This window comes from Rhagoletis pomonella, unplaced genomic scaffold (genome assembly GCF_013731165.1).
Source record: "Rhagoletis pomonella isolate Grant_MI unplaced genomic scaffold, Rhpom_1.0 Rhpom_scaffold_00004, whole genome shotgun sequence".
NCBI classification, from domain to species: Eukaryota; Metazoa; Arthropoda; class Insecta; order Diptera; family Tephritidae; genus Rhagoletis; species Rhagoletis pomonella.
In genome coordinates this window covers 32,391,290-32,403,565 of record NW_023458558.1, presented here as the reverse complement: position 1 = coordinate 32,403,565, position 12,276 = coordinate 32,391,290, and the positions used below count along the sequence as shown (strand labels likewise).

Below are 12,276 nucleotides of genomic sequence, written 5' to 3'. Positions count from 1 at the left end.
AAAATCAACATTTGTTGCCACGCGCACCGATTACAAGAAAATTAAAATTCGTAGATATATGTATGTATGTAAGAGTGTGTGTGAAACCTACTCAAGTATATATGTATGTATGAAGATTCATACATAGACGAGGAACAGTCACTCATAGATTATATTTCGCAAAAAATCTTTCAGGTGGGCATTTATTTAACAGCGCCTTTGAAGTTCAAGACACTTAAATACATAGCCATTTGCAAATAAAACAAAAAGAAAAATGACAAATCTGCAATAGGTACAAAACAATTAAGTATTCCGTTTAATTACTGGCTAACAACAGTTAAAATAATTAGTAAAACGTGGTGTAATGTATTCAAGCTGTTTCGCATGCGCTGCTAACTACATATGTATGTATGTACATTGAATTATTCACTAAAGTAGCGCGTTGAAGTCCGCGTTGTTTCACATTTTCCACTGAAACGGTGAATTCCCATGCAGAATAATAATTTGCAGCACACCAGCAACGTTAAGTTCTCTGACAAGCACATCACAGCCAACCAACGTTCGCGTCCCGGAGTGCGGTTTATAATAGAGGGAATCACGTTCGTAACAACCGTTAAGTGTGTTCCAGCCCAAGTCATTTACCTTTATACGCACCTAGGCCTTACATATACAATATCAATATCCAACAAAGCAGATCTTTCAGTTTTACTTATTTTCTTAAACAAGAAATAAATAAAAAATAAAATCGTGTAAAGGATTGGTGGTTTTCTACATAAAGAATTAAGTTGGTAATAAATATATGTACATGGTTTTATGAACGCACCAGTGCTTATTTTACAAAGCGAATACAAGTACATATATCAGCTGTGAAAGTTTTTGCTGCTACTACAAGTGTGAGACAGTAAAAGACGATCGTGACTCAGATTGTTTCCAATAAGTGAATTGGTCGATATAACACATTTCGGCTTGCCATACACAGTAACCAACTGAGTGTAGCCTTGATAAATAAGTGGAATAGAAAGAACCGGGGAAAAAACAAAACAATATAAAAATGGATTACATTGTGAAAGCTTACAAAGATTGGAAACTTCACTCTCAGGTAACGTCGAAACCCTCACACTTTCGTATTAGTATAAATATGTATGTATAAACGTACATAGAAATATGCACAAATATATGTCTAAATACATATGTACATATATATTTAAATATTAAACCGCATAACCAAAAACAAGATATTAAAGTAAATGTTCCCATTGATATTTGCCAATGAAGCAAATACATAAGAAGCAATTAAATAATTGGCAGACTCGAATTATCTTGTCTAAAATAAGCAGACGGATGTACTTATAAGTAGCTGTTGTAGGTTGCTAAGTACATACATGTATAAGTCCATACATACATACTAACTACTTATACTTATACATACATATATGTATACTAGGGTGCTTTCAGGCGATATTTTTTTTCTGTAGTATATACCTGAAAATCTGATACTACTAATATATAAAAATCCTTTGAAAAAATACCTAACGATTTCTAAGTTCTTTGTTACTATTATTTGAATGAATGTAACTGGTGGGACACCGAAAATCCCTTTATTTAATCTATGTGCAGTCGAAAAACGAATCTTAGTCAAAACACTTAATTAACAAGGAAGGTTTTTTTTGGGCTGTGAAATATGAACATTAAGGCGGTGCGATTAATTGATTATTCAACATTTTAATTAATCATAAGGTAAATAAGAAATAATGATTACTCAAAAGTTAAGTTACTCGAGTAATCAATATTTTATAATAATAATAATAATAATAATAATAATAATAATAATAATAATAATAATAATAATAATAATAGATTGGCGCTTACACATACGTTAGTGTTTCACCGAGCTTCTCCTCCGACTTGTGGCGTGCGCCTTGGTCTTGTCACACAAACCGGAGGGACCTACAGTTTTACGCCGACTCCGAACGGCGATTGCATTGTTATGAGAAGCTGTTTTTCATGGCAGAAATACACTCGGAGGTTTGCCATTGCCTGCCGAGAGACGACCGCTGTTAAGAAAAAACCTCTTTCTATATTTTTTGCGATATTGCTTTGACCAGGGCTTGAATCCAGGTGCTGATGAGTGAAAGCTCGCACTGCTTACCACTACACCACAACCAATATTTTGATTAACCAAAAAACAATAATATTTGAGCAAAATTAGTAAACAAATATTCAAAGCACTCTTTAAATATGAAGAAGTAGAAGACCTTGATATTTCGAATACAAGTTTTTTTTTTTTTTAAATTCAAATGAAACTCGACCCTATTAAGCTGGCATTTCAGGGTACTATTTTTATATATATAAGGAAAATTTGAAAGTTAGGGGGCAGAGAGGCTCGAGCACCCCCCTGCCCCTACCTGGCTACGCCCATGTACATACCCACACATATGTATGTATATATGCATTTAGATCTAAACCAATACTTCTTTCCATACAAAATATGTCGTTAAAAAATACTAAGGGTATTCATCGAACCTTATAAATGCCTTATAAAATGTATAAATTTATAATCTGTAAACTTTGTAAATTAATGCACCAATTTACACATTTCTGATAAATTTCGTCAACGATTTCACTGAATAATCTTGATAAACTGAAACCAATGCAACTCTGTCGCCAGTATAAACGAAGAGAGAGTATGGGCGTTCATATAACAGAATGCTTAATTTATATATTATTATATTTAATTAATTATTTTTATGCTTTATTAATTAATTTATATTTATTTATATAATTACTGACTTTTTGTTGCCTGAAATTGAAGCCCGTGATGGCGGCAACATTTGGTATCAGCAAGTTATCGTGTGATATCAGACGTCAGGATTTTTTTTCTTTGTGGTTATGTGAAGTCAAAAGTCTTCGTCAACATTTCTCCCGTAGTTCGCGCATTGCTAGAAAGAGTAGCTGAAATATGGACCTCCCGAATGGACCACCTACAGCGTAGACGCGGCCAACGTTTGAATGAAATTAAAAAAAAAAAGTAAATGTCAGAGATTTTTCTTTCGGAAAATAATAAAGATTCCGAAATCATTTCTTTAGAATTTAAAAAATTTAAATTTTTTGGATTCACAAGGACGAATGGTAATTTTTAAGCTGACAAAGTTAGAAGAACTAAATACGAGGATGTTATCGAGTTTATATAAGGCCTTAACATATAATTTTTTCAAAATTAAATATTATGAAATTTTAAGGATAAAATTTAAAATTACATTTTCAATATTTACCAGCCCTTCTGCACCAGCAACTTGAATCTTGTTAAATTCTACAGGATTTCCTCATTAATTTTATACCCATACTTCTTCTCTTAGCACATTTCTCTGAATTTTTTTAAATCATGTTTGAATTACTGACGTCAGAGTGAAAAACTAAAAACGCAATGTTAGTAGATTTGGCCAAGGGTTTCGCGAAAATATTGATATTTGTGTTTAAAATTTACTATCGCGCGGTGTTATGTGTATAATGAGCTAGAAATTTATAAAAAAAAATATTAATTATTAAGTAAAAAAAGAAATATAGCCAATACTGGTCAAGAAAAGGAGTTTCTATTATTGCCACCAGTGCAAATTACAAATGGTAAGAATCCCGGGATTTTCGAGATCCCGGGATTAACATTCCTAGTCTGTTCATATATCTGAAGACACCAAGCTTTTCATGCAACCAGTGCTCCATTCAGCTATAATTTTTATACCTGCGTGAACGCTAAAAGTCACAACAGCAGAAACGCTTGTGGGAGGATTTCAAACCTAAATGTGGCCGATGAAGCAAATTTGTCGATTGCGGTACCGCAATTGCGCTGTCTTATGGCTCATAATGGTATAATTTGCATTTTCGTCGTTCACCTATGTTACGTGTAGACCCCATTCGAAAAAGTTACCAAATTGAAAAATAAGTTATCAAATTTGTTAAATAAAGAAAAAAATGCACAACTTTGGTAAAAAATTACCAAAGCTGCAACGCTGCTATCTTTTTCGAAGATCAACATAAATATTTCTTCATGTTGAGCTAAGCACGCTCCGAGAAATACCCAGTTAAAGGCACATAATCTCGTGGACTTTTGGCGTTGCTTGCTTTATATCGATTTTGAACCGACTTCCAAAAAAGAGGAGGTTATCAGTTCGTCGGAATATTTTTTTTTTTATGTTTTTTATGTATGTTACCGCATAACTTTGGACCACGTCAACCGATTTCGATAATTCTTTTTGCAACGGAAAGGTAGTGTCTCAGATTTGGGTTAGATCCGATCATTGAATCATGAAATAAATAGATATATATATATTTTTTTTAAGTCGGTTTTTTTTGCTAAAAATTACTTGTTTTGTTTTTCATTCGGCCGTTATACGCAGGTTGATCCCTGGGATGAAGCTTTTCTTAATAACGACTTGTATAAGTGCAGGTTCCTCTTTTGTGTGACAATTTAAAGATTAAAGTTGGAAGAGAGTATTTTCTGGAAAATGTTCTCAATAAAAATTGTTTGCAGAGAAGTGAGATTTTTTTAGCAACTTTGCAAGGCATTCTAATGTACATACTTACACATTATCTACATATGCATATAAAATAGTTGTTACTATGCGTTCCATTACCTACGAATGGGCAATTATTATTATGATGCTAATGTTTGTTAATGTTGTTATAGGTTGAAGAAACGATTGCAGCTGGACTGTCTGACTAACCAGCTGTGCTTCAACAAAATGTGTAAAATTTTGCTGACTAACATATTAACAATAAAAAATGTATATCGGTTATGATTTATTTATAATTTTCAATTAAAGGTGTCTATGAATTATTTCCGAAGTGACGTACGAACGTTTGTACTTATATATACATATGCACATATGTACATACATATCGTCGGTGATACTGCACAACGTTCTATGTCAATTATGACCATAGGTGCTTAAGAGCTGTATATGATCGCTTCTGTTAATCGATCATCTTCATCAGCCAAAGGGAGATAGTTTTGTCATTAGTTTATGAGAGTGTTCTGATTTGCATATGCATTCCGGTAACTGTAACACATCATCTTAGAGTAATTGACATAGAACGTTTTGCAGTATCACCGACTATATTTATCTAGGAAGAAACTAATAGAAGATTATGAATATTCACAATTCAATCAAATAAACATGGAAAATATACCTAACTTATTAATACAAATAAATATATGAAATTTTGTATATGTATGTATGTCTTGTATTATTATAATATCATTTAAAATACAAAAATCTCATTGGCATCATTTTATTTATAGAATCTTTTTATGTATGTATGTACATGCATGTGGGCAAATCTCCGGAACCGTGAGATTCAACGCTAAAAAAAACTTAAATTTTTAAATTCAATGCACACAAATAAATTATACATACATACATGAAATTGTTTGAAATCTATTGAGGAAATATATAAACTCAATGTTGGCGATACTTGTAGTGGGCGTGGTATTTATCCGATTTCAAGACAGTATTTAAGGTCAGGCGCAATGTATATATAAAATTTGGTACAGATTGGTGAAGTGGTTTTCGAGATACATACATAAGTGGGTGGGTCACGCCCAGTTTCCAATAAATTTTACGACAAACTAATTTTCGCTTGAGATCCACTGAAAATATCATTTTGGAGTAAATATTTAAAAGATCTGAAAATCCTTACATACACACATACAAATTCGTGGCCGTATTTTAGACAAAAATTATTTTATGTATTTAACATTTTCAATGAACTTTGTGAAGAATGTTATCTAACTACATATCACCCTTAATGCCAACCTGTTATGTTTTCGTCTGTCAGTGTGCCATCAAAGAAAGGGAAATTTTGAAGCCATTCACGCAAAGAACTACTCAGACAATATACATATGTTATATTTTCAATTTTTTCAAAGGAACGCAGCTGTAAAAGGTCTTTTTTTATCTTTAATGTGTAATTAATATGTATATAAATAAAAAAATATAGAATAAATATATAAAATAACTTGAAATATTATATTTTTTATTATTACGAGTGATAGATTTCAAATTGTTACAGTTTATTTCCAATGAGGAGCACATATTTTTGCCAACGTCGAATGCATTTTCCCATATAACATTTACTATCTGCCATGATTTTTGAAAGTCTCCGTTTTGCGCTGAAAAAGTTATTCTCAAAAAACGTACAAAATGTAGCCAAAGTTATTTTAATTACTTTGATTGCTTATAAAAATTAAAATGACATTATTACAATAAAAAAATTAAATAAGTTACAAGAACTTGTCACATTTGTTATCAAAATTACCCAAGTTTTTTGTAAAAAGTAAAATCACATCAATAAAATTTGTTTAAAGGTGAGTGACACATAAGCACACGGTTCCGGAGATTTACCCATATATCTTTATGTACATACATACATATAAATACAATGGCCTCTAGTATAGCGAACCGTCTTCAAAAGAGGTACAACTAAAAAATCAGATCCAAAAATATAACGTAATTGATACAAAACCGAGTATGAAAGTCGTTTTCTAGTTAGAGAATATAATCACAAAAAAAAGTATTTTCATTAATTTGAGAGAAATCCTACGAATTGATTTATGCAAAAAAATGGACCAAAATTTTCTTTCAGTTGTGCCGCTTTTGGAGACGGTATGGATATGTAGTACAACTAAAGTTCGTCTTAAGGATCGGCCAACATTTTGTCACTTATAAATATTACATGCGCTATAGCAAGATTACTGTAATGGTGAATATATACATATGTATGAATGTATGTCCTAAGCCAGAGCCGGCGAACCTTTATACATATACGTGCCATTATTTCCAAAAAGAAATGTTCAATGCCGCTTGTGACGTGCCAACAAAAAATCATGACTTACCACCGGTATGGCAATCTTTTCCAACATACATATTTAACCATAGATTCCGATTGTTTATTTCCCTATTTAATTGCATACGCAATGGATTCCTTTTGTTCTGATTCGCTTTTTTTGACAAAGATATTTAAGTTTTTTTTCTTAATATAACTTTACAGACAATGTTCTACGTACAACTGCTCCAGGAGATAATACACCCACAGTTTTATTCCCTATAGTAATTCTGCCATATTTCGCAGTTTACCATGTTTGAAATTCAATTTTGCACTTCTCTTGTAATTTTTTTTTTTTGCCGAACCAGCCATGTTGAACAATAATTAAAGAAATTAGTTTATATTAAAAATTGTAAGTTCTCAGTAAATGCCGTGCCTAAATTATTTTGTTGTATGCCATTGGTTCGCCAGCTCTGTCCTTATGTAAGGCCTAAGAAATTTTCTGACTGTTGGCTTAATGTTTTGTTGCTAGGTAAAAATCATTTATGCTCTTTATATATTGTTAATCATCTATAGCACATGGCGCTGATATTTGTCAATTTACATGTTAACTGAGTGGTATATGCTAATGATTTCGCTGTTAGACATTTTAGTACATCTTCAGTTTGAAATTCACTTTATTCGATTAGTACTCGCGCCTAAGAAAACTGGTTCCATCGGCAACATGAACGAATCTCACCTTTTGATATTTGAACATAATACATACATACATATATAGAATGAACATGTGTACATAGGTATATCGTCGTTTAAAGTATATTATACTAGGATGCTCGGCTACTCGATTTTTTCCAAAATCGCCTTTATCGTTTTTTGAGAATAAGTAATTTGGAGAAAAAACTAAAATTCAAATAAAAACCGCCTAAGCGGTTTTGGGCGAGTGTCATAAACCACGCCAGACGGTTATTTTCGTTATTAATTTATTTTAAGTTGCCCAACCAGAACATAGGGGAGGGAGGGATTTGATTTGCTAACACATACTTATGTACATAAACATATGTATGTAAGTAGGTTTAAAGTATAGTAGCAACGCCTAAAGGCTTAGTTATGCTAACTTGGCATTGCATAAGAGTTGTCACATAAGGAATCTGTTAAATGAACTTTGCGTGTAAGCGGTTACCCAACGCACAGCATTACATATGTATGTAGAAGTCTGTTGATGTTTTATTTCTACGTAAAATGGTATGCTATGCAGTGCAGTGCACGGTATGCATAACTGAGCCTTATAACAGGGATGACACGATTTTTTGTTTTTGTGGATTTTGACAGTTAAGGAGTGGGGTTGTTTGGAGTTTTTTTCATTGAGCTGAAACCTTTCTCGATAATTTCAACCAAAATTTCAATCCAATTCAGTGCCATATGGAAGTGGGTTATAAAAATTGTAGAGCTCCAAACATTGACGTTATTGCCCAACGAAAATATACCTTCTCTGTATACGAAAAGTACTGGCTATATTAACAGTCCTATTCTCACGGCAATAACGCATCGCAATGCATACCTAACTATTGTTTTTTGGTGATTTCGTTTCTACCGAAAAATGTTGGCTTTGCACGGTGCAAAATGTGTTTGATGTTACACTCAACCCTGTAAAAGGGCGTGTTTTTACTTTCTTGTCCTTGTCTAGCTAACGCATTTCATAATATCATCGTTTTAAGCAACCATCTGATTTTCAGGGCAACCATCTCGCCTGACAAAGCTTCAATGGGCAGAAAATGTGCCTTTTCTGCCTTGCAAGAGTGTGACATTTTAAGAAACGAACACAAAGTTGTATCACCGTTTACCCTTATTTTAGAATTAAACACGAAAAGAGAAAGGGTCAATCAAAAAGCGGCCATTTTTGGTAGAAAAGAAATCACCATTAGATAAATTTTGAGTATGCAGGATTGTAGCCCAAGTACAAGTTTCAAATATCTAAAAATTACCGTTGATTTTTTAGTATTTTTTCTTATCGATATAATATAAATTTTAATTATTCGTTATATGGAAGCAAATGGCAAATGCCGTAAGTTTTCTACCAAGATATTTTTTTCTTTAAATACCAGAAGATGTTTTTCAAAAGCTTCGCCCGAAAATGGTTCAGTTCAATAAATAATATATAATGTTTCATATAAAATTTTGTAATTGATAGCAACGCTTAGCAGTTGAAAATTACCAAAATTTTGAAGCAATATACTCGAGATTCCCCTTTCTAAATAATAATGTCGCCATAATGCCCATACTTTGCCCATGGCCTTGAGAATTGCAAATACCTCGGGGCTTGGAATACCGAGGCATATTCGATATGGACACCAGATCCTGAATCAGTGTCAGGTTTTGAGCCATCATTAAAAGTTCGAAAGTCTGTCAACCTGGACTCTGTGTTGGAATTAAGCCCGCATTTAGTCTAAAAGCTTAAACAGACGGCAGCGTTTATCCGGATTAACTCGGACTTAATCCTATCCTATATTACCTCAAACGAGAAATTTGAAAACAAATAAAATTATTTTTTTTTATAATTTCCAATCATAATCCCTTTTTTTAGGCTTGCGAAAGATTATTTATAGAAGAAGAAAGCTTATAAATCTCTTAAATTAAAAATTCGAACAATGGGTATGTATGCAAATACTATAAATTTATAGACCTTGTCACAATATTATGGCATTTACATTTTGACAAGATTTGACCATTTGTCTTAATATATTTTAATTTTCATTATTTGTTTATAAAAATATAGTATAATCTTTAACAAAAATCATATATGTAAATCTAAGCTTGAATCTCTGTGCAACATTTTAAAAATTCAACAAACTTTCATAAAAATTTCAAACTTTTTAATTCGATTTTTAAGAAATATTTTATGTAAGCAGTTTTTTAGCCCATTCAATTTTACTGCAAGTTTAAAGTAACTGATTTTGGCATTTTTTTTTTGTGTTGACCATGTTAGCTATTTTATTCCATACAAAGCATTTTCGAAGATTTTTTTGTTATGTGGAGAAACAAATTCCCAAAAATCAATGGTACTCGAAATTGGGCTGCAAAACTGCATACTCAAAATGTTTCTAAAAGACCGTATTGAAAAGCTCGAAATTTGATTCTTTTTTAATTTTGCACAAGGATTGAAACTTGGATTTATATGGTTTCTGTTAAAAATATGCTATACCTTTAAAAAACAATAATTAAAATTAAAAAATTTTAAAATAAATGATGAGAGTGTCGTAAAGTTATGATAAGAACTATATGTATGCATGTCGAATCAAACTTTTTGATACAATTTTTTGTCTATTTCCGCGGTGAATGAACATTCAACTGTGTAACCAGAAATTCGTAGGAGGATAATAGCAAAATGTGTAGAAAAAGCGCTTGCCGCGTTATTTATCGATATCGCTATGGAATTATACTATTTGAACATTGTCTGTCCTTCCTCGGAGAGCGGATAGATAAAATTTTCGGGCTAATTATCGTGCATCTAGCGCCGAAGATTATTATCAAAAGGTAATATTTATACCGCTATTGCATAATATTTAGCTCGATCTCCAAGAAAGATTGCCGAAATATACATTACATAAACATTTTTGAGTTGAACTATTACTTCCATACATATAAAAGTAGGATTATAAACGCTACAAGAAGACGCTATCAGTTTGGAAGGAGAGTATAAAGTGTGGTCAGATCGATGAACAAATGAGGTAAGCGAAAAGCCATACCTAAAATCAGCAGCTGAAGTTCTTCGTAAATGGGACGACAAATATGCTTTTCAGTTGATTAACAAACTTCTTCGGATTCTGACTACACTTCTACAGAGCATAACTTTTTATCTCGTGCTTTTTTCCAAAATAGTTTTATTACATGGGACTCTGTAAACAGACCTTGCGTCAAATTCACAACATGAAACTTACTTAAAGTAATATATATTATATGACAAAACATTTTAATTCGTGCTTCATAAAAATTACTAGAAACTCTATTTGTGTGAAAAATAAATGAGGGTTTAAGCAGGTTGGATGCTTGTAGCTCATATAGCTTCGATTGGTCACTCCGTTGTGAATCAAGTTAGATGCCTGTAATTTAACGTTATTCGACAAGTCGATCTTTATCGCCCCTCCCGAAATAAAATCCTGTATCCACCACTGTGACATTTTATTGTTGCCATAAATTTAAGTTTTTTAGCCGATATATATCATAAAAAATATCGATGAAATAATTTTTTTCTAAACTTGGAATTTATATTGTGCAGAAGTTTTAATGTAAAGAATCGGTATTGAGTACCGAAATTGAAAGTATTGGGTACTGAAATCTTTTTGAAGTATTACAACGTATTGGGTACCGACAATTCAGCACATCACTAATCTCCGCCGTCCCCACTCAGTACCATACCAACATCCATTCCAGACGTCTGCAGGTTGCAAAGCGATGCACGGTAGGAGAAATGGCCAATCTGGCGGCGCACAGTGTATTATTTCCATATTCTAGAAAATATTAATTACATTATTTTATGTAGCCAAATTTCAATACAACGTCAAAAATGTTTTTAGAAATGCCTGATGAAAACGAAACAATAACACCTAAAAAATTTAAATCAAAGTGTAGGGCGGGATGAGATTTGATTTGGAAAATTACCAAGCGCAATAATATTTAAACTTGTATATTTGAAACTGAATGTCGAATGTTTAATTTATCGGTGTTATGTGCTTTATGCAACAATTGCTAAAATACCATTTTGGTCTTATTTTCTTAGGTATGTTCTTTTTAATGAATAAACATTTTTAGAATTTTAGTAAACTAGGACTGAGTATTTCATGTTAAAGTAAAACGATGTTAACTTAAATTTATTTTTAGTAATTTATTAATTTCATTAGACCCGCAAACTCGTTATCCGCCTCTATTCGATAAAGTTTGTATCTCAGTTTATTTGCCACTCCTCTTAGACTTTAAACAACACAATTTTAGCTGCTGGAAAGTGCAGGTTTTGATGAAATTTTTTTTTTCAGGCCTACTAGGAATTTTATTTTCTTCGAATAATTCATTTGCATTTTATCTCTACCGAAACAAATTCTTGTATCTTCGCTTTAAGTAGAGAAAGTCTGATTCATTACCTTACCAATGGTAGCCCATTTTTGTAAATACAGCAATAAATATTGAGCTTGCAACGGAGTTTTTTTGACCCAACTTGACTTTTTTATCGATATTTTCCACCCCCATAATTAAAAAATATATTTATTTATTTTTAAGTCAGTTTACCATTCCTTGTTATAGGGAAATTCTAAATATCAATTTTGGACATTTTAGCCTTTGTAGTTAGTTAAATATTTCAGTTTTTGCCTTTTTACAAAATTTCAGTTATATAAATAGGGTGGCTTGACAGTAATTCTAAATGACAAATTTTTTGTAAAAAGCTTCAACTATCTTATAACGTACCTTGTGCAAAATTTCATTAATCTA

The 12,276-nt window shown here is 32.0% G+C and overlaps 1 protein-coding gene across 2 annotated transcripts in view; it reads left to right on the top strand.

Annotated features, from left to right (window-relative positions):
* Positions 1–44: 44 nt before the first annotated feature.
* The window catches only part of LOC118737470, a 44,155-nt gene continuing 31,923 nt past the window's right edge, over positions 45–12,276 (top strand). Inside the window, exons 1-2 of one of the 2 annotated variants that reach the window (XM_036467981.1) lie at positions 45–60; positions 175–1,078. In XM_036467981.1, the coding sequence (XP_036323874.1) occupies positions 1,031–1,078 (48 nt within the window). In that variant the 5' untranslated portion in view covers positions 45–60; positions 175–1,030. Of the gene's footprint in view, positions 1,079–12,276 lie in introns of both variants that reach the window. The other variant, XM_036467980.1, reaches the window with a different exon arrangement.